At 38.7% G+C, this 23,705-nt stretch overlaps 1 protein-coding gene and 2 long non-coding RNA genes across 13 annotated transcripts in view; 2 read left to right on the top strand and 1 right to left on the bottom strand.

Moving 5' to 3' along the window:
* Positions 1–7,783, top strand: part of LOC309330806 — a 62,093-nt gene extending 54,310 nt beyond the window's left edge. For all 8 annotated transcript variants that reach the window (XR_014151586.1, XR_014151587.1, XR_014151588.1 and 5 more), the window contains 2 exons: positions 2,505–2,584; positions 7,581–7,783. This is a non-coding gene — a long non-coding RNA (uncharacterized lncRNA). The remainder of the gene's footprint in view (positions 1–2,504; positions 2,585–7,580) is intronic.
* Positions 5,805–23,705, bottom strand: part of SBF2 (SET binding factor 2) — a 218,105-nt gene continuing 200,204 nt past the window's right edge. For all 4 annotated transcript variants that reach the window (XM_081840018.1, XM_081840019.1, XM_081840021.1 and 1 more), the window contains 10 exons: positions 22,462–22,563; positions 21,230–21,415; positions 18,329–18,455; positions 16,531–16,658; positions 15,107–15,340; positions 12,694–12,798; positions 12,039–12,232; positions 11,134–11,221; positions 9,831–9,962; positions 5,805–8,662 (listed from right to left, as the gene is read on the bottom strand). In XM_081840018.1, coding sequence (XP_081696144.1) covers positions 8,564–8,662; positions 9,831–9,962; positions 11,134–11,221; positions 12,039–12,232; positions 12,694–12,798; positions 15,107–15,340; positions 16,531–16,658; positions 18,329–18,455; positions 21,230–21,415; positions 22,462–22,563 — 1,395 coding nt within the window. In that variant the 3' untranslated portion in view covers positions 5,805–8,563. The remainder of the gene's footprint in view (positions 8,663–9,830; positions 9,963–11,133; positions 11,222–12,038; positions 12,233–12,693; positions 12,799–15,106; positions 15,341–16,530; positions 16,659–18,328; positions 18,456–21,229; positions 21,416–22,461; positions 22,564–23,705) is intronic.
* LOC309330901 lies at positions 12,242–16,983 on the top strand. The gene is made up of 3 exons (XR_014151637.1): positions 12,242–12,404; positions 15,466–15,532; positions 16,654–16,983. It is a non-coding gene; the product is annotated as an uncharacterized lncRNA (long non-coding RNA).

Below are 23,705 nucleotides of genomic sequence, written 5' to 3'. Positions count from 1 at the left end.
TCTGTTTATTTTTTTTAGTTTATTGGAGGTTCATTGCAGGGTCTTTCAATTGTAAAATTCCAAATACGGATGTTTCGGTATTATCTTCAAGCGCAGGTCAAAGTATGCAGCAGTGCTTTACAGCTGGTGTTTGTCTAAGGAAGGTGGAGCCATGTTCTGCACAGAAAAGTTGGAAGAAACTTACAAAAATAAAGCTTGGGCTGAAAAAATACAGAAAGTAGGAAAGCCATAATTTGTGCAATTATAAAACTAATAGTAAAAAGGATCTCAAGAAAATCTCTGGACCCAGATCTGTCAAACATGCAAGATCTTATGCAACTCCAGAAAAATAAGTTGATTCAAACCTTCTTGTATATATCTTAACACACCCACACAAGGTTGTGAATCAGCAAAGCAAAAGTGGTAGTTTATTCCTGATTAATGTAGCAATGTTTGCCAAGAGAGCTTCCCACAAAACAACATGTCAGACATCATACATGGTTTTTGTTCCTGTTGCCCCCTTGCTTTCCCAGTGTCCTTGCATGGCACTTTGCTTGCTGGGGCCACAAGTTGTCCTAAAATAAAGACTATCTGCCATAGGACGCTACTAGCTGTGCTGTTTGACATAATTAAAGAAAGATGTGTTTTAGGCCTGGTTCAGATGTAAAGCCTGGGGGGGGGGGGAAATTCTTAAGTAATTTTTATTTGCGTTTTTACATACAGTTCAAAAAGCGTAAGTAAAGCTTAAAAGGAGAAAAATGAGAACAAAACCAGGTCACAAAACAAATGTATTGCTCTGCTTTCCTTTGGACCACACCAACAAGGCCAGGGGGCGGGTCTTGTTGTCTGGGCAGCCCAGGACTTCCATACACACTGTCCAGGGCACTTTATTGCTGCTAATGCAGCCGTTTGGGTGGAGGTGTACTCGCTGACTCACGAGACAGAAGATGCCAACATTTTAGACATGGAGGCTTTCCTCAATGCTCTGCAGGAGATACCCCAAAGAGGGAAGGTATTTGGCAGGAGGAAAATCAGCCTTGATGGGATGATGTTTGTATCACTCAGGTTGGCTGTCCAGCTCAGCCAGGAGGGCCGAGTGGAGTGATGCCTCTGCTCAATCCAGCCCCTACTCCCAAGTCTGGCATAAAGTGGGGGAGCAGGGACTGGATTGCTCTGCTCTAAAAAATAAATGTGATTGTAGGCAGATTCTTCTGACCAAACTGCGGGAGGCAGTGGAAGACAGGAGTGCCTGGCGTGCTATGGTCCATGGGGTCACAAAGAGTCGGACACGACTAAACAACTAAACAACAACAAGGTAGATTCTGCATTACTGTTCATATTTTAGGTTCGTATTTTAAACAAGTAATCATTTTAAAAAGATTTAAAATAGTCCATTAAAACAACTCCCTATTGGCCCAGCCTGCATCTGCTAAATGCCAGCCTCAGATATGTTCCATCCACATAACACAATGTCAAAATACAGTCCTTTCTAAGTGACACTAAATCTAAATATTAGCCAAAATTATTTGGCAATCTATTTGCTAGCCACATAAATAAAGCTTTTATGTAATAATATCATGTAACGCAGGGAAAAGAATGCAAAGCAAAGAAGGATGATTCAACTAGGGCAAAGGTAAAAATGGTTGAAGTTCACCAAGTGAAAGTGGGGTTTAATATTTGCAAAAGGATCTAGATAAATATGTTGTACTGCACCATCACACAGTGGCAGTTACAAAAATGGACTTTAACCATCTGTAATGTTCTCATATGGATGCAATATTAGGAATCATGCACATTGGTGGGTGGAACATGGCAATATCGTGTTGTTGCTTAAGAATGTGGTTACAGAACTAGACTTTAGATCATATGGGAGCCAAATGTTTGGAAAGAAATGAACATCATGTGGCAGCAGGCCAGGTAGAAGGTGTGATAGTTATTCCTGGAATGAACAGGGATTTTTTAATTTATTTTTAAATTCCAGCTCAGCATTTCAACTTTCTGAAGTGACCATTTGGTAGCCATAAAGAGCCAAAACTCTTGCATGATAGCAGATATGAAAAATAAGAACACTGTGTGCAGTCACTTGCATTCAGCCCAAGGACACTTAAAGATCAAATAAAGATAACTGCCTGGCTATGATGGGTTGTACGTATTGGAATGTTAATAATGAAATCATTATACTAACAAAGCATGAGAAAATTACATGCATAGATGGTGATGCTAAACTTTATCCTAAACCACTTCCCCCACATCTGTTAACTTTTTGCATTTAGTATACTTTGATTCACAGATTTAGGATGCTGTAGGTCTGCTTATTGTGTTTCCAATTAATTACTGACAATCCTGTGCTTGAGATAGGAAGAGGAAATCGATTAGTATGACACACATAGTATAATGATGCACAGTTATTTTATTCCAGCTGGAAAATGGAGACGGTGAAGCAAAATAAGTGAAATGTCATTGTAAATAATGTATTGATGTTGTCGCAGTAGCATGCTAAGCCAGTATCTGGGCCTATTTTGCAGGTCTTAGACCAGCACATGGACAATGACTTGGAACTGAAGATGTGATCTGACAGCAGGCTTTGCAAGTGAAGAGATACAAGGTGATACAAGCACTCTTTCTGTATTGTTATATCTGTAAAGTGCAATTTACACATGAGATAAATTCAAACAAACTCATTATCTTTTGCTCCTATAGCAATAATTTCACATATCCAGGTAGCACGTCTCCATTCTAACATTGTTGCTCCTAATTTGCGCTTCCTAACTAGCACCTATGGGACACGGGTGGCGCTGTGGGTTAAACCACAGAGCCTAGGGCTTTCCAGTCGGAAGGTTGGCGGTTTGAATCCCTGCAACGGGGTGAGCTCCCGTTGCTCGCTCCCTGCTCCTGCCAACCTACCAGTTCGAAAGCACGTCGGGAAGGTAAATGGTGTTTCCATGCACTGCTCTGGTTCACCAGAAGTGGCTTAGTCATGCTGGCCACATGACCCACAAGCTGTACGCCAGCTCCCTTGGCAAATAAAGCGAGATGAGCGCTGCAACCCCAGAGTCATCTGCGAATGGACTTAAGGGTCAGGGGTCCCTTTACCTTTTAATTAGCACCTGCTTTTCCAGCTGTTTTTCAAAGTAGCCCATTTTATATTTGCTCTCTTTCTTTCTCTGTCTCCTATTTTCATTCCTGTTTTTAGTTCTCTCACTCTTTCATATTCATTTTAGTATGCTCTAATTCTGGATGTACCTTTTAAATTAAAAAAACATTTTTTTCTGTGCAGTGATTAGGGCACTAGGATGTACATCAGAAGGGCTTAAACAGCACAGTTAAACTCACCTTAACGGAATCACTCACACAAATGGCTTATCATGCAGAGCTAGTTCATAGTTCTCTGTCATGTGTGAAATGGGCTTTACAGTACTTTGCAGTTTGCCATCTTTTTTATAAAAAAAATATTAGTTGTGTATGTGCCCTGCAAATATGTGTGTGTATGTGTGAGAGAGAAATTTCTGTGGAATAGTGATGTAGCAGGATGCTGCAAGTGAGAAGAAAAATCAACATAATAATCCCCCCCCCAAAAAAAGCTAATGCTGGAAGGGGCAGGACAATATTTATTTTTTGTTTTATGTAAAAGCATTTATAAACAATTTAATACTTTTTGTGTTGTACACCACTTTGAGATTTTAAAAACAATAAACAATATCATTAAAGCAACAATACAATATAAAACAGTATAATAAAAGTATTTTAAAACAAAAGAAAGAATTAGGGATCCACAGCAACACAATGCCACCAACTCCTAACTTACAGAGACAGTCCAGGAGGATGCCATGATCAGTGTATTGAAAGCCACTGAGAGATAAGTAATGTATTTTTATGTTGTGAAACAAACAAACAAACAAACAAACAAACAAACAAACAAACAAACAAACAGGGTCATCCATCCAAGGCCTGTTTTGTCTCAAAGCTGGGCTTGAACCCAAACTGAAATGCGTCAAGATAATCAGCTTCCTTCAAGCGTGTTTGCAGCTGGATTGCTGCTATTCCATAGTAAAATGAAGGTCTTAGCAGGATTGCGGGCTCTGACTTCTGGAAAATCCCCCAAAGCATTAATAAATTCCTCTAATTCCACAAGTCTTTGGCAGTGGACACTATGAAGGACCCCTCACCACTGTAGGAGGAAGACACATGATGTAAGACCAAACATAACCATGTCTGACCATGACAAAGGTTAATTCAAACCTCTCCCTCTCCACCCATATTCAGACCACCACCCCTCACACCCTGAGGTAAAGACCAAATCAGGGTATGTATGTGACATTCTATGCATTGGGCTGCTGACAACTTTGAACAGCCCCGTGGATTTCATGGAGAACATGAAGTTTTGATCTTACCCTACACTTGATAGAGCTATTGAGCTACCAGAACCAGTGCCATGGAATTCTCCCAACACCACACCTTGAGGCTACCAAGGTACAGGCCTTTGTAGCCCACCCCAGGATGGAAAGGCTTCCTGGTGAACAAGACACAAACTCTATGGGCCACAGAGACTCCCCTTCTCTGGACCTCCAAACAAGGTGGATGCTGCACCAGATCTGTTAAACCTTGAATCAAATCCACTCTGCCCAACTCACCCAGGTCTTAGTAATACAGACTAGACAGGTTCCTTCATTTGTAACCAAACTAAACAGTAGGACCAACTCAGTTGGCACCAGGTGCCTGTAATGAATGGCCTGTATAGTCATCTAGATCACCCATACACCCAATGGCCCCCCTACCTGTGGTCACTTGTATAGGGTCACCATCAGTCTCTTCTCCTCTACCGTCTCTCACATCTCGACTCATACACATTCGCTTCCAAATCTCAGGACCCTGAATAAGAAGCTCCCAACACAATTGCCCAACAGATCACATTGCCACCGACCATTTATCTTGTGGATGTGTCCATGAATGGTTGCCATGCTCTTATCAGGTCACCATTTCCCAGCACTCTGCCTCTCAATCAAAATACTGGGTTAGGCCTTTCACCCAGGAATCAACCCAATCAACAAGTCAAACCAACTAGGCAATCATTAGTTTGAGGACTACCCTACAGAATCCCTGTGGAGCTGATGATTAAGGCAGATAAAGGTGCCTGCTATTAGGAACTGCCAGGTCAGGGCTGGCTGGCCATTCTAGGAAACCAAACCCCTTTGCAGAGCCAAACTGTCATGCAAGAACATCACAGGTCAAAGTGACAATCAAGCAGCAGATGTGGAGGAGATGGTTTGAGCGTCTTCTGCATCTGCTGCCAACACTTCATGAGAAAATCTACTCAAAATTATGTTATCTACATTAAATTTAATATCTGAGATGTGAAAGATTGTGAAACATTTGAACATTAGGAAAATAACAAAACAAGTACAAAGGTTACCACCATAAGATGCTTATATTGCATGCAAAGAAACCCAAGAATAGTGCACTGAATAGAAAATGTCACCAGTTTATGGGCTATATAATTTACTTGCTCTATTTTTTATCATATTAATTTCACAAAATCTTGCTGTTGGCAGCTATGCCCTAAATTACAGTGTGTTTTGGGCACATTTAAAGATAAATTGGAGGGCATACTTAGAATAAATTTTTTGATGAAGTATTAATACTCAATGAAAAGGCCTCCTAAACCAACTATTTTCCTGTAGACAACGGAAAATGCCAGATGTCTAAGCCTTCCTATGGCAGTTCTGGTGCTAAAAGGCTCAAGTAATTAACTGTTGTTGAACATGCCATTTGTAGATTGTATCCATATTCATGTTGCATGTGGATTTTTTTTTTTTTTTTTTTTTGGGTATGCACTTAATACAGAAGCACAACTTTTCTAAGCAAGTAATAATAGTGAAATTACTGGCCGCCTGTAGTATTAATGGAATGTTGTGAGTTTAATAATGATAAAACACACTTAAGAACAAGTCTTTTCCACATACAAGATGGCACTTGCCTGTATAAAAATATGAATTTTATTACAGGGTTATTTGGAATATAATTTAACTGTACAGTTATATGAGGCAAGGTATTTATTGTATACCACTCTGTAGAGGAAAGAAGGGATGCTTTCTTAAGAAGTATCTTTATTACAAGTTGGTTAGCATATACTAGTTATGTAACATACATAAAATAATTAAAATTGGCTAGTTACAACCATAGAAGTAGTGTACATTTTAAACAACTATAGAACAGAATAATTATACAAAGTACATATAAAAGTACTTCATATACAAAGAAAAATACATGAATGTGCAAACACCATTTTTCATAGGTGGTGGTTTATTGGCTGAAAATGCTAGAAAAATCCTTCATTCCTGTTTGTTTTTGGGATTCCAATGTATTTAAAACAGATTTATTTCCTAGTCTGAGTACAATGTGAAATCTGTATTCACTATTTACTTTAAAAAATATAGAAAAAGTAGTGGTTTTTTTTTAAAAAAAGTAAACAATTTCAGTAACTGAAATTCTATAAATGAAGTCAGTTTGGTTAGTTGGTAGTGACCCAGTTCACATGAGATTGTAAACCATGGTTTGATGTTAGAATGAAAAGCCACGATGAGCCTTGGGCTAATATGCTCCCTTCCTCACCTCTAGCACACTTGTGTTGAGCAGAATGAAAGCTCCCTCTTCCCTTTTACATCAACCACATTTGAATATTGTGTCCAATTCCTAAACTGTACCTGCTATTAACTATCATTAGTGAAAATACTCCAGCTTTGTAAAATATGGGTTCAAATTGCCTTGTTTTTACTAATTACAGTTAAGACCAGTCACCCCCAAACTCAGCCCTCCAGATGTTTTGGGACTACAACTCCCATCATCCTTAGCTAACAGGACCCGTGGTCAGGGATGATGGGAATTGTAGTTCCAAAACATCTGGAGGGCTGAGTTTGGGGATGCCTGGTTAAGACTGAACAGTTTGAGTGGGAAGCTTTTGAGCTGTTCCTCTTTGCTGCACCAGAAGAGGAGGGAATAGCATGCAAGCCCAACACTCGCTGGTTTGTCGTTGTTACACTTGACCATAGTTTAGCATGACATGTGAATGTAGCCATTAAGTTACAAGCAACATTACTAAACACTAGAAAATACTGACCAGTATGTACAAACTCTGACATATTAGCTTGATATTTAAACATATTAGTACTTAAAACAAAAACATGACATGTTAGCTATCTAGAGACTCCACACTCAAAGTCATCACAGATTGCACCAAGTCAAACTTGTTATTAATTTTGTACTGTAAAAAAACCAACAACATTCCTCAAAGATTTTTAAGATGAACAAACACAATGTTAGCAAATGTAAAAAATCTAAAAACATTCTTCCAATTCATGTGCAAAAATGTTTTTAAAGTATCAAATCACACCATATTATGCCCAATTATGTACATATTCTTTATCTGTAATCACTGTTATCTAGCTAGCATTCTGCTATAAATAATTTACCTCTATCCTTCAAATGTCTGCTTTCAAGGATTTCAGTGCAAGTGTTTGTTTTGTTTAGTGCATTTATCATTGTGTTATTTCATTTTACAACGAGCAGAACAGCACATAAATTAATATACTTTTTATATTTCTTAGGCTTTTCTCCCAAGTGATTTGTAGAAGGTTTCGACCTTTGTCAGTTTTATTGTTGTCTTCATTTATCTACTGCCACAGGTAAAGAGAATGTAAATAAAAAATGATGTATCCTTCAACTATCTAGATATATCTGGAGACAAAAATATCAGGAAAGAAACCTTTCTTAAACTTTTTTGGTGTCTAGAATAAATGCCTTAAGACTCTGTCATGCATATTTATTGGTTTCCAAACCAGGGTTACAGGGCTAGAGGATAGCCTGCACAATCCATTCTTTCCATCCCCTCTGGGTAATCTTTTGGGAAGTGCAGCAGCTCAGAGGGTTAGAGACGTCTCCTGAAAAATGTGGGCTGTGTTTTGTTGGGTGGTAGTGGGGACGGAAAAATTACCTGAAATTTGGTTGAGGAATCTTGCATGAGCCTGATTATAGACACTTACCCCTTCCCACTATACAGCCCTGTACAACCAGAACCAACATTTTTCAGGAGGGTCCCTCAGCCGCCCGGAAAGGCTTTTCAGAAGAAAAAAATAGTTGTGCAAACTGTATTTTGTTTATGCACCTGTGGGATACAATTCTTAATGGGTCTTGAATATTTTAATAATGCTGTATAAGATTTACTAGCCTGATAATTGACTCCCTTGCTGAAACACTGGAAAATAGAGGGTTATTTGGAAGAAACTGTTCACAAATAGCAAGTCTGAGATAACAGCATATCCCAGTACAAAGCAGCCTGGTCATCAGGCCTGCAATTCTATTGAAGAGAACCATTTTGCAGGCAGAGAAGTTAATTGATTTTGAGTGTTTTCCATATGGAGAGTCATAATACAGGCTATATGGTTAAGGAAAGGCGATGTTTTGAGTATTTATGGCTGAAATATAAGGCTGCTTGATCTGCAATAACAAATCTTCTCATAATCCAAAGTGATTTTATTTTGCATATGGAATCATTTCCTTTTTGCTGTTGGCAGCAAAGCAAAATTCCTAATTATGCATCTGAAATACAGCTCTGTATTCGGTCCATCCACTGCTGGGCACTTTGTGCATCTTGGGCACAGAAATTATATACACGTTTACTTGTCTTCAGCTGCAAAATGAAAAGTAAAGAAAATTGTGTCCTTAAAATGCATTCAATTTCCATACTTTCTTAAGCATAATTTTAGAGCTTATTGTGGCCAATTTATACTTTGTGCAGCACCCATTAATTTGGTGTTTGTAGATCACATGTCTCCCAGTGATAAATTGTAATTTTTGACAGGAGGACCCAACTATTGAGGAACTACTGCCAGCTCATGGTTCCCATTTCCCCTTCAGACATTAGAAGGTTTACCAAGACAGACAGCAAACTTGCCTCCTTCAGGGTGTTTAAATTTGACATCTTAGATATTCTGGAAATATATGAAATGGCTAGAATTGATACTTCTTGAGATATTGTATTGTTTGTATTTCATCTTCCCAGAAAAAGTTGGGCTGGCAACTTGAAAATCCTACATACTAAGTAATAACCCTCAAAAGGTTACCTTTTGTTTCATTCCAATATATATATAAAGTTGTCAATTTTGGTTACAGAGGAGTTCCATGCATTTGGGCTGACAATGGCTTCCAAACAAGATACGGTGGTACCTTGGTTCTTGAACAAAATCCGTGTTGCATGTTTGGGTTCCGAAAAACATTTGGAAATGGACCAATTACTTCTGGGTTTTCGGCGTTTGAGAACCAAAATGTATGACAACAAAGCTGTTCAGGAACCGAGGTTCCACTGTACTGGCATTGTATGAAGACTTGTGAACATTATTCCTGTCATGCCTGTGACACATTACAATGAATTAGTGATATGGGGGTGGGAATTTATCTGTTCAGGATTATTGTCCTGCCATGCGTAATTTCTACTTTGACAGGCAGAATATTCAGGACATTTTTGCCTTACACTTGAGTAGGTATGCTGAAACTCATATTCAAAAGGATGCAGCCATGAATAGCAGTGTGCTCTTTTATCAGCATTCAAGAGTAAAACCAATATGCGTCAATCAAGAGCCTTACCTTAGCAGCAGTGTTGTTTTATCTATTTTATTTTTTTAAAGTTTTCTTAAAATGGGAAAAGGGACTAAGGCTAACTGATGAAAACTTCAAAAACATGAAGTTTGCTTAGTGTGAGTGTATGTGTGTGTTTGAGAGACAGATGCAAACACACAGAGGGAGCAGGGATTTTTGGTACTAATATGAAGTAGTCCAAGGTCTGTAGCCAATATACTTACATCAAAGAATGCTCTCTCATTAGCATGCTTTGGAGCACCCATAGTAGGTGAAGCAGGTATCACACTTTCTACTTCTGCAAGATCGATATGGCCCTTGCAGCATGCATCCTCAACAGAATCATAATATCTTAGCTAGTAACGAAAGAAGAAAATTATACACTATGAAAAGGAACAACAAACAGATTACACACTTGAGAACCTAACAATTGCCATAGTTTTCACAGAATTTGAACCACTAGGACTTGGGTGGACTGCAATTTACAATAATATTGGAGCAACTTGCTGCTTATAAATTCAGCAAAGAAATACTCAACCTAGGTATTATTCAATGGCAGCTCTCAAAATCCCACTCAAAGGCACTTCAGTTCACAAACTCAGCGGTGCTGGCCATACATGCCAAGAGCCAGTGTGATATACTTAGGAGTGTTGAAGTAAGAGCTAGGACCACTGTTCAAATCTCCACTGAGGCATAAACCTCACTGAGTGACCTTGGGCCACTCCCTCAGCCTAACCTACCTCACAGGCTTCTTGTGAGGATGAAATGGGGAGGGGGAAACCATGTATGCTGCTTTTAACTCCTTGGATTAAAGGTGGGATATAAATGCAATAAAATAACTAGATAAATTCCAGTCACTTTAGGGGAGGAGGGATGCAGCAGAGCACCCAAAGCTTCACCTTGGGGTCAGAACATTTTTTTCAAAAAGATCTTTGATTGCCTAAAATTCTAACTGTCCTCTGCGTGAGAGATTACATAATAAACATAGACAGATGTTACAAACTCAGGAGCTATAATTAGGCATTTTGAATGGACTGTATTTTGAGGAGCCACCCATGGGTGATTAACTTGCAGAATTTATTGTGTTCAGAGGCAGCGTACCTCAGGATCAAATGCTGGGAATAAAACAGGGTGTGCTACCATACCCTGCCCAGTACTACTTCCCAGGAGCACCTGTTTGACAGCCACTAGACTAGGTATTTGGTCTCACCTAGCAAGGCAGTTCTTATGGACCTATGTACAAGGTGCTGTGGAAACTCGCAACACACAAACTGAGCAGTTCATTTGCTGCTTTTTTCTGAAACATAGATTCTAGTCTGACGTCAGAAAGCATCTCCTTGCTTCACTGAAGGTGCCCAAATTCAGGCCTCTTAAACATCTGTAAGCAGGGAGATCAGATAGTACAATTGCTTTCTCCACCCCCCCCCCCGCTCAGCCTAGTGGTATAATTATTTATTGCAGTCTCTGCAAAACTTATTTTGCACGAATAATAAGATTATTCTATTAGAAAACAGAAGTAGATCTTACTTGGTGTTTGGTAACATCTAGCACAAACCAACGAGGTTTCCAGCCTTTCAACAAAGCTCCTCTTTTGTAAAGTGTACCTTCAAATGATCTTAAGGAAAAGAAAAGAAATATATATATATATATATATATATATATATATATATGCATTTACTCTTAAGCTCCCTAGTGTCACCTAAGTAAGCATTTATGTATCAGTATCAGTAATTACCTCATATTTCTCGTTAAATCCATGCAGTTAAATCCATATTTCCTTTAATGAGAATTGTACATACATCCCTACAAGGTCTATGCATTTGGAATAGTGTGATCCTTGGATAACCATGAGGTTTAAAGTGTGTTATCTGTTATCAAAAATACTGTTTGTATTGTATGCCAGACTATGTAGCAATTATTTCTCTGTGTAGAGTCTTAATGCAACTAGCATCTTGCCTCTAAATGAAATATGGCCATTAGGAGGAAAGAAGCCAGATGCCTTAGATTGTAAATAATAATTTAATGAGTTTCCCCAGCCACTCTGGACATACTTATGAATTAAGCTGAAAATAAAAATGCAGATTTAATAAATGGTATCTCATTACTCAAAAGCATTAAATAGTCAGCATACATCCCCAGAAACGTTTCTTCTTTGAGCCAAGGATTTACCTCAAAATTCTTTTGAAGAAAAAAATATAAATAATATGAATAAAACAGTATTTTAAAATAGCAAAATTTATAAGAGAGATAGTAGCTAGTTGTCTGTACTTGATTTGTAGGCTTTCTATTTCAATATGGTATTGTTTTAATACCCTGATTACTTTTTTGTTATATTTGATGAACTGCAGTTTGAAACAGCAGATTAAGAAATGGATGTGACTTTCCTTCCTGGCTGAAAAAGAGGTGAATCATATGCTAACCACTCAAATTACCTATTTTCATCATTCTTTGATGTGAACTGATTGTACAGCGTAGTTACTCTCCTTTCCACACCATTGGAGGGTGAGATGTTGGTGTTCTGTTCTTCACCCAATCCACTGTCTGGTAGATGTAACAAAGACCTCTTTTGATAAGAATGCAGATTGGCAGACATGATTGCTGACGAGCCAGAAGGATGTCTCCGATGCTTTGAAAAAGTGATAAAATTTCAAGAAGTTTTAAGATGGAGGGGTAGTCAAGGTTTCAACAAAGCAACATTCTAAACTGGGATTCCTGGCTGGTTTAAGTTAGAACCACAGTGACCATTAAAACATTTTGGCATGAGTACAGCACACCAATTCACAGAGTGAATTAAAAGTGTAAGGAGCTGAATTACTATAGCTGACCTCATTAGACAATACTATTTTCTTCATGCATTGACAAAACAAAGAGTATAACTATTTCACAAAATTCTTAAAATTAGAAATAACCAGGAAGAAGGGAAAACCACCACTGTGTGTAAGTCCAGATCTAAGCAAATATAAAACTGCCACTTTTACTTTAAACAGGTAAGAATTCAATTTCAGAAGGTGCTTTGGTCACAACTCTTGCCAGTCTTTGTTTGAAGAAGGAATGCAATTACTGATCAGTGTGCTTTCTGCCACTTACATTGTCCTGCCTTGTATCTTCTTTAACATTTACTTTGACTTTTTCCCACAATGGCTGCCACCTTTCTGGGCTTTGATTTAACTTGTTCTCCAATCTTTCGATTTCCTGAAAACAATGGAAGGGGTTTTTCCTGACATTAAATATTTCTGACGGTTTGTTTGTATCATTAAAACAAAAGCTATAACTGCTTGCCATGATGAAAAATGATGAAAAGAGCTGGATATGTTTTTAAAAGAGTATTTGCAAAATTCAGGCCCAGTGCTATGACATCAATATTACAAACTGCCAAGAGTAACATTTACCCTGTTTTTTCTAAGGAACAGTACCAAACTGTAATAAAAAACAAAAATGAAACAGAAAAACTTATTTAGTATGTATGCCAGACTGTAAGTTGTTCTTGTTGTGAAACTGGGAATTTGAACTCTTTGGTATCCTCTTGCGACATTTTATTAATGTATGTTCCTGTGTGAATTTTTTGTGAGATAGGCGTTTGATTTGTGCATCTGATTAAACAATATTTTAAATTAGCTATGGTTTAATGCGAATGAGCAGCAAATCATGGATACTTGGCTCCTCTCCTGTTCCTGTTCCTGTTCCTGCTGGGCTGTCATGAAACAAGCCATAGTCTGGTTTATCATGTTGTCTGAACTTGGGCTCATGGTTTGTTTCTCTTGAAACAAACCATAAGCAGATGAATGCAGGAGCACAAGGAACACGAAACTTTGTGAAAGATACTATATGAGTAAATGTCAGCTATACCTTTAAACCAGCTTTGCCATTTAAGTGTTGTTCATGATAACTTATCATGACACACAGTAATAAAACAAACTAAGGCAGCATTGGCTAATATCAAAGTTTTTGTTACTTAAATTGAATAAGAGCATATTGCTTGTTATTGAACTTCTGTTGTGAAACATTTGATCTTAATCCTTTAATAAAAATGCAGCGTTGTATTTATAGCAGGTATTAGCTTATTGGTCATTGTATTATCTTCTGCTTCAAAAGAGAAAGAACACTGAAAATAAGGTGGCAAGAAATGCCCTCAAAACTCTAATTTTAGGAAATCATCTGCTATGGTATGGCTCGGAGCCTAATGTTTAGCTCCATGACCCCAAAGAGCATTGTGCTCTGCAAATACAGCTCTCCTTCTGTTCATAGGGTTAGAAGTTAGGATCTAAGCCTCTATGATCTAAAGCGAAGTATAAATTCTAGGACAGGGGTTGGCAAGGTTTACCTCACCTGGGCCAGTTTACTCCCGTGGAGATTGCTCCGTGGGCTGGATTGCATCTGTGCAGACGTGATTTCTGGTGTCTGTGCAGACGCAATTTCCGGCACCGCGGAAGCGAGTCCCCACTCTGCCGGTTTAGCGCAGCATGCGGGGACTCGCCAAGCGGGTGGCTTGGTTCGGGGGTAGCTCATGGGCTGTTTAAATGACCCCTGTGGGCTGCTTGTGGCCCATGGTCCGCAGGTTGCCAACCCCTGTTTCTAGGAACATTGAAAATGTCATAAATAGCTAGTTGGAGCCAATAGTTATTATGTTTCAAAACCACATTTTATTTACTGCTAAATTACAGATCTTTCTTCTAAACTGCAGAAGGATCATATGCTAAGAGAAAGGAAAAAACTGAATTCAAGTATATAAAGCCGAACATGGACTATTATTATAGGCTAATTTTGAATCCATTTTCCATAGTACGGAAGCACAGCAATTACTGATTGTAAGCTGAAAATATTTAGGCATTTCCCTGCCCCCCAAACTGATATGTTTGGTATGCATTTTTTTATTGCTTTAAAATAGCAATTAGTTCAGGAAAATGTCTTGCTGCTGCTTATTATAAAAACTATTTTTAAGAATTTAAAACACATCTTCATAACACTTGTCTGCATTCAATACCCTTGATACTACCTAACCATTTTTCAATGGAATTTATTATTCCTTAGAAGTTAGCAGGATAACCACACTACATAGCAGCTCCACTTAGTTTAGGCAGACGTGGAGTTTATATGAAGCTAACCAATACATGCCAGTGCAGTTCTGTTGTACAATGAGAGAAGCTATAAGTTCTTTGTGTGAAATAGTTAAAAATACTCCAAATTGGGCATTTCACAGACAATATCCTAAAGACCACTCACAGACTTTAAAAAATCTTGTGATACATTTCAATATTTCCAGAAAAGGACTGACATCCAAAATGTATTGTATTTTGCTAACTTAATTTCTACAGACAATTGGTTGGCTTTCAGTTAGTCTGGGAAACAGGCATAGGCAATCCTAACTCAGAAAAAGGAGTGGTCTTTCATTTGAGCCAAAATATCATTTTGCTGTATTTCTGCTTTCTTAAGGGAAATACATTTTAAAAAATTGAATGGATGTTACCTGACACCAATAGATGCTTAAAAAAATTATACTCACATTTAATAGGCTGGTGATGGCATCTGGCTGCACTTTGCTAATGTTGTCATAGCATGGCCAGACAATTTTCCTCTTACTGTGGGAAGGTGACATGTCCATTTGGTCAGGTTCATCCAAGGTACTACATTTTGCAGTTACCATGGCCCAGTCATAAGAAGGACCAGTAGCCAAAGTCTCCTCTGTGTAGTAATCCCACTTTTTAAGACTGGATATGTTTACATTTGGTTTTAATGCCTGTAGAAATTAATGCCAGCAGATTAATAATGCATAATGGCTTTCTGGTATCATTGTCCCCACTTCCTCAAAGGCCAATTGATGTGCACTACTTCAGCTGCTCTTCTGTACTTAACACTTTATAGATAACATCTGGAACATACCTGACCTGACCTCAAACTTTTTGCATTGCTGAAGCAAGCTGCCTCAATTGTAAGAACAAGATAAATATTCAGTTTCCTTATTAGGGTAATAATTTCAAATTTCAGTTTGTCCATACTGTTCAGGGGGTACATTATCTCTTTATTTCAGTTCTAACCTTGGAAAGCCCTCCCTTTCTTTCAAATTACATTTATCAAGGATATATTAGGCTCCTCATTCATCTAGCAAAATAGGTCAGAAAGGTCCTTTTGAAAGGATGTAATAAAATGCTGATAGAAATGGGTGATATTATTAAAGTAAATATGCTGAATATTATTTATAGACTCAGAAACCCCACCAATATACATGTTTAAATAAAAATAGCTTTGCAGATTTTTGGTTCTAAGATTTGTGATGAGGAGCTGTCACTAGTTCTACTGATCCTGGTTTCAACTCTTTCCACAGTGCCAGGCATGTACCTTTATAACTGTGTCACCAACAAAGCTATAGCTTTTGAGTAGTAAAACTAGGTTTAAATTCAAGAATTAGCATGAGATCACCTCCTGAGACCATGTCCCAGCGCCTTACCTGCTGCTCTGCCAGCCAAGATGCTGTTTTAATGCAGAGTTATAGGATATTCTAGTAATAGGCACAAATAAATTAGAGGGAAATATGCTTGCCTTTGCCCCACAACACAAGCTTAAGGTTGCAGAACCAAAGCTGTTATTCCCCCTCTCCTAAAAAAGCAAACTGCACAATTACTTCCTCATGCCCAGGTGGTTGTGTTTGGAAAACATTAATGCTTCATGCCAGATAGTGAAAAGTGCTTTTGAAACTGAAGGCTCTTCACAGTACAGGATTTTGCTTGTTAAAGAACTAAAAATATCCAACTGAGCATGCCCCAGCCATTGGATAGGCTCTTGGGATCTTGGCCATGGTTCTGTAGTCCTGTTTATGCTAGTAAACATTCAGGTCATCTAGGTAGTTCACTCAATGAAAGTCTCAAATGAGACACCAAACTTTATTCAGGTACCAGGATAATGAAGATCCTGAACCTTTCTGCTTTATACCTCTGTTTCAGCTGGTGCATAGAGGTAATTGAAGAAAACAGGACTTCTTTTGTGAATTTTGTCTATGCATTCCCACATGCAAACTCCTTTCTTGCCATGTTTCTCTCCTTTATCTTCAAACAGTGTCCCTAGAAAACAAGAAAACATAAGAAGTTGAAGGAAAGAACTTTCCTTGCCAGATAGTGAAAATAACTTTTGAAAATGAAGGACCTTTACAGCACAGGGTTTGCGTGTAAAAATATCCAACTGAGCATGCCTAAGCAGAGAAGCGGGGTTTGGAGCAGAACAATGGCCAGTGAGGGACAGCATTAGATAGCTCCTCCCTGTTCTCCAATGTTCTTATACGTAAGCTTGTGACCTTCTAAGGCTTCTTTTCTTTTCCTATAAGTTTGGAAAAGATGCATCTGATTATGTGTCATGAGTACTTTCAGATATAAACATAATTGTAAGAAATTCAGCTGCCTTTTATTAACAGCTGCCTGTGACATCACAGTGTAATTTAACTGCTAATACCTGTTAACTAGCAGCACTAAATTGTGGCAAAAACGAGGACTCCTCTCTCAACTTGCTTACATGCCACAAGCAGGGAGCCACTGCAGAAAAGGCCCATTCTCAGTTGCCACCCTCCGGACCTCTTGTGAAGGAGGCAGCACATGAAGAAGGGCCTCAGAAGATGATCTCAGGATCTGGGTAGGTTCATATGGAAAGAGGCGGTCCTTTAGGTATTGTAGTCCTGAGCTGTTTAAGGCTTTATAGGTCTAAACCAGCACTTTGAATTGGGCCCAGAAACTACTGTATTGGCCTGAATATAAGCCTCACTTTCCCCCCAAATTCTGACTGTGAAAAGTTAAAGTACGGCTTAAATTCGTAACCTTACAAAAACTGGCTTTTACAGTATTGTTGCTGAAACAGACATATGGTAAAATGAAACGGGTGTGAGTGCCTGTGGAATTTTAAGGGAGCAGCTTATATTCAGGTATAGTATTTTTTTCCTTTTCTCCCCTTGAATTTTAAAGCGGTGGATTATATTCGGGTGCAGCTTATATTTGGGCCAATGCAGCAATTGACAGGATTGGCGTTATATGCTCAAACCATCTTGCCCGGTGAGCAACCTGGCCTCTGAATTCTGCGATGTGAACTACTTAAGTGAGAAAAATAAAATTTCATTCTAATAGGGCACCAAAGGGAATAGAAGCCTTATCTGGGAGCAATGAACACACTTTACTTTGGGTGATATCACATATTGAGCTCTACATTCTAGGCCAGAGCTTTCCAAACTTTTCATGCTGGTGACACACTTTTTAGACATGCATCATTTCGCAACACAGTAATTTAGTTTTACTAGCAAACAGGAGGTTAAACTAGCCCCTTTCCAGCCCTGGGAGGAGCATGGGGAACATTCACACGGCACACCTACCCATTGCAGCTGACACACTACCGTGTCGCGACACACAGTTTGGAAAGCTCTGGTCTAGGCAGTGTGGATATGTGGTTCCTAGGCATAGTGTCCTCCTTTTCCTGGTTAGGAAAAGAAGCTACTTGCCAGGAATTTTAAATGTCATAGGTAACTTCCAATGTCACAAGCTATAAAATGCAATCCATTACATGTCTGTTCATAAGTAGGCCCGCTGAGTTCAATGGAGTTTACGTCCTGGTAATTATGTATAAGATTGCAGCCACAGAACAAATTTCAAGATAGCAAAGGGTGGCAGGTATATTACAACAACTTCAATGTTAACTTTAGTCAGTGCTTTAAAATTAAAATAAAAAGTAACACCAGCAAAACTGGGATCCTTACCATGTTCCAGTCTTTCATAGTCTGAGTCCAGCAAGAATGTTTTAAATCGATTGGAAACATAGTGAAATGCTACAAACTTCAGGTAATACTGATTGAATTCAAACTCTGTTGGATACTGGTTGTGAATCTGAAATGCACAAATGATAGCAACATATATTACAACAATAATATATATTATTTAAAAAAACTAAACTTAAACAGCAAAATATATTATTTATCTTACTTTCATCGATCAGGCTCCTCTGCAAGCTTTTCTGCTACAACCTTATAACTGCTAGATTAAAATGGGTTTTTTCACTTCTGTCAAAGCACTATAGTGCTCTTAGGGAAAGGTTCCAAATATGTGTTTTAAAATTCTGTGGTCTTAATAAACAAACAATCTACTGTTACTGCTATTTTCATCATCATGCCACAATGCCACTTTTGAAAAGTTGTTACAAAAGCATCTCAGTTTGATTTGTTGAAGACTGGTATTTTGTTTTCATACCTTGTATCATTATGAAGTTGCTAGCTGCATTGAGAGTTCTTGCAAACCAAATCATGGGACAGAAAGTGGGTGGGGGGGACATAAAAATGCAGGCCTTATTTGAAAATATTTGCAATGCCTTGAAATTCCAGTTTTGGTTCAATAACAGCAATGAAAATCTTGCACCACTGTCTGCTGGAACTGTATTAAAGCCAACTAGGGCAATGTGGTATTATTGTTTAAGTGGGCTAAAAGTGAAGTCAATATTTCTTCAAGTACTAGGAGTTACAAGGAATCAGTGATTGACTCACTAGGTGTTTTTTGCAAAACCAAAAACCTGGAAAGCAGCCGGGGGGGTGTGTTGTCCTGAAAATCTGTTAGCAGTAGTGGGGGAGGAGTGCTTTACTTTTCACCCCTCCCACAGATGCTGCCTGCCCACATAAGGAAAGTAAATTCCCTCACAGATCTTCCACATAATATGTAATTTGTCCTTTTTTTCTGCAGGAAAAGCAGGTGAAAAGGAGGCTGAATGGCTCCAGTATTCCCATTTTTCTTTGGGACCTTCAGTCACAACAATTACGATTTCTGTTAATTACTTAAAATGGATAAGTAGCATTTTCTGAAGATGTGTATCCATGCCAAATGGGTTTTGAAAACAGATCTATAAGTTCCCAAGTGATGATGATGTTGATAATACTATGAAAGGAAAAAGCTACCCACAAAAACAATTCATTGAACATTTTTTAATATTCCACCAAATTCCTAGTGCTTTCTTCAAGTCTGGCAGGCAGAGTCCACAGCATCTAGAAGGTGGACATTGGCTACTCCTACGACAGATAGTTACTATAGAGGTAGTGGGGTGGAAGGTGTTCTCATCATTTCAGTGAGATTTCATTTTAAGTGTACCTTTGGATTATACCCAGTCTATGTCTAGCCTACAAAGAACACACATGGCTGAGACAGCAACATATGCTGTAACTTTTCCTCACTACAGTAAGGGTGGGGAAGTGGAAAGAGGTAGGAAGAGAAGAAATAACTTTCACAGATAAAAGTTTTATGCAAATGCAGCATTATAACAACACATTAAAACTGACACGGGATTCTGGAGAAAGTGATGGAAGCTTTCTAGTGTGACATCACTGTCACAAATTCTGTCTTCCTAGAAATATCTACAAGATCTACCAGATGTTGCTATTGTGAAATAATGATTCACATTAATAATTCAGCTGACACCTGGAGATACTGGCATAAACAATGGCTTTTTGTAAGATGATGCAGTTCTAATTTAAGAATCCCTGTTTTATATGTTCTTTCTAGTTGAAACAAGGACGGCTTTTTTCCGCAGGATCATTCCAGTCTCATTCAGTGTGTTAAAAGTGGCATGCCATTAAAACCTTCACTTATTGCTTCTGATTGAATTTGCACAGCAGATCCAAAATAAAGAAACAGAAGGGTTCCATTGTCATCTTTATGCAGAATTAATTAATTCTAGAAAACCATGTTCTACATAGGCAAGACTACAATCCAAAAAGTAGTTATTCCAGTGCAATGCTAGATTTGACCATAGGAATCAAAAACCTTTGATAAAGGATAACAATATATGCAGAAAAAGAAACAGTGTCTTGAGACACCTTAAAGGCTAACCATTTTATTATAACACAAGGTTTCTTGAACTATAGTCCATTTCATGTACAAGGCAGCATGGCTATGATTTTCAGATGCCAGGAGCTAACAAGTGATGGCTATCACCACCGCATCCTCTTTACAAGCTGATCTGCGCATCACATGTCCTCTGTTGGAAATATGATACTGAGCTGGATGATCCAGCATGTTCATTTTTGTTTCTTGGTGTTGACTCAGGTAGATGGGTTAGCACCAGTGAGCTCTGCAAATGTAGAAAAATCTTACCTGCAGGTGTCTGCAAATATTGGATTGGCCTATCAGGCAGCCACTATTTGTGATTGCCACCAACTTGCCACCTTTTCCCCCCAAAGCTTTATGGCAATGAAGAGGGCTTTAGGGTTCTCTAATTTGTGCTGAGATATGGAAAATATGTATTAAAAAAGAGAGAAAGATACTGCTGCTGTCACTTAACTTTACAAACTGCTTTGCAAGTGAGAGCTAGGGAGAGTCCTTTTTGCCAGAGGACTAGAGGCATAGCATCTATGGAGCAGATTTGTGGATACTTGCTTATATTTTCTTTGAGAAGTATGGTAGAAGTACATTACACTACTACCATGAAAACAGCTTTAATTTCACATTTTTCTGTCGCACTAAATTTATTTATCCTACTGAGAACATAAAACATGTTCCTCTTTTTCTAATATATTTGTCCATTACCCTGGAATGTTGGTACTTTGCATCTATCTATCTATCTATCTATCTATCTATCTATCTATCTATCTATATTAGAGATAAAGATTTGCTCAACTTACCTGGTGAACACAATCCAAGAACTGCAAAAAGACAGGAGCAAATCCACTCCCCTGGCAATTGAGAGTCAAATTACTGCGCTGGCTGAACTTATGACCAAAAGACAGCCATTCTTTTTCCACTAGCATTCTGAAACCTTCAAGTGTTCGATAGAATGGATCGCTAAGTAATTGCACGAGAGACACCACCTGGATATCAAATGACATTTGTACTACATTAGATATAGCACATTAGAAACAATCTAGTATGTTGCATGAGAAATATCTGGGCACTGCTGTGGTGTATACCTTTCCTTGTCTCTTTCCCCCTACCAACTGTTTAGTGTACCTAGTACTTCTATCTTTGAAGTGTGAGACCAATCAGCAGAACTGCTGTGAATATGTACAATGTCAATATTGCTTGTAGAGTGATGCAAACCCTGTGTCACCATCAGATACAGCTTGCCAGAACAGTAAAAAATTGGGAGGGGTGAGGATGAGGCTCAAAGAAAAAAACAAGTTGTCCAACTTTTAAAATTTCTACTGCCCAATCACTCTGGGACCACTCCTCTGGTGCACATGGAATACACAAACCAGGAGCCCTGGTTTCATGTTATATCTAAACCAGGGACCATGGTTTATAGCTCCCAAACAAGCCACAATTGATAACCAATCTTAAGACATGTTTGCTGATAATAACTACTTAGGGAGCAACAAACTGCAACCCCTGGTTCGGGCACAATGGGTTTATCCTGCTCACACAAGGGGATGAATGAAATCAGAGCACACTGCTTTTTCACATTAAGCCATGATAACTCAGGAACTATGTTAGATATAGTAAGTAACCTGTTCCAATTTTAGAAAAAACAACATAGCCAATGAGATCTGGAATTACTGTTCATTTATTCCATGGTTTGTTACATAGGACTAAAATTACTGGCAGTTTATTTTTACACCAAGCCTTTTCTAAACACCAGAATTATAGGACAAGAGTGCTTGCAAGTATGAATGTATGTGAGACAGATCCAGTTCCACACAGAAACACTACACATCAGTTGGCCATCAGCAAAAAAGTTCATTTCTTTCTAAAGGATTAAAGATTCAAGGGATGGGGTTTTTAAAAAAGTTATATAAAAGAAAGCTGTGAAGGATTTTAAGTCTGATGCATTCTTTGGTACCTGAAGTTTTTAAACAGATATAGTAAACTGGTCAGAGCAAAGTGATCTTTTCTGGCCATTAATATGTTATAGGCTCACCTGTGCTGTGATATCCCAGCCATCTTCCAGGCAAACCAAAACTGAAGAACCATTCTCAAGCAACTCCGATATAACCACACCCAACTGCATTATTCTGTGAAGCTATATACAGTATGTATATATAAAAGATGAAGAGCATATGTTAGAATGAAGGATAAATTAGTAAATAAAATGATTTCTGGAATCAAATTATGCTGGTACTCAACAAACTAGTCTTGTAAAAAATGAGTATTAGAAAGGCTTATTTTTATATGAATATTATTCAACACCCTTGTCTAAAAGCTACAATCAGTTTCGTTTAAGTTTCACTGAGGACAGAGGTTATAAACAACAGATCAAGGAGGGAGAGTTGGAGGACATGCTATAGTGAAGCTTTTTTTACTGGCATCAGAAGTAATGCATAACCCAGCTCTAAGTTATAGGTTATGGGAAGGATTTTACCCATATTAAATCCAAAGAGGGCTTAGAACAGTCCAGAAGTCTAATACTGGCAGCAGTGGCGTAGCGTGGGGGGTGCAGGGGGGGCCGGCCGCACCGGGCACAACATCTGGGGCTCCCCGCAGGCTGTAGCAGAGCCCCATGTCTCGAGGAACCGACGAGCTGTGCGCGTCTGGCAGCGGCGGCAGGTTAGGGGTTAGGGGGCGCAAATTACTTGCCTTGCCCCGGGTGCTGACAACCCACGCTACGCCACTGACTGGCAGCTTTGATTGGTAATCTGATTTAAAAGATATTCTGTAATCTCTTCAAGCACCACAGACTCTTAGTCCATATAATAAAAAAGCTTGTGATTATTCTGTGTCACACTCTACAGCTGCAAAACATGAGTGTAGATTCTACACTCTACACTGGAATAGGAAACTTGTGGCCCTCCAGATGTTGTTGCACTGCAATTCCCATCAATCCCAGCTAGCATGACCAATAGTCAGGGATTATGGGAGTTGTAGTCTAACATAATCTGGAGGGCCTCAGGTTCCCCACCCCAAATTAGGGGGCAAATGAGATACAATACTACTACCAACTGTGTGACTTGTTTTTAAAAAGTAAACTCCAAACATGGGGTAGGAAGAGATCCGGCATGGGTGGTTGGAGGCATTAATCTTTGCCCATCCACGGGGGTCCTGAATGGGTTTTAATTAACTTAATTGCACTAAGAAATTGGTGGAAATAGAAGTTTTCCCCCTTCAATATAAATAGGAGTGAGACCAATTGGGACCCCTGCAATGAAGAAAGGCTTAAAGCCCCCA

The sequence above is a fragment of the Podarcis erhardii genome, assembly GCF_964252035.2.
Source record: "Podarcis erhardii genome assembly, chromosome: 1".
NCBI lineage: Eukaryota > Metazoa > Chordata > Lepidosauria > Squamata > Lacertidae > Podarcis > Podarcis erhardii.
The sequence above is the reverse complement of the archived record's forward strand: the minus strand, read 5'-3'. Positions and strand labels throughout refer to the sequence as shown.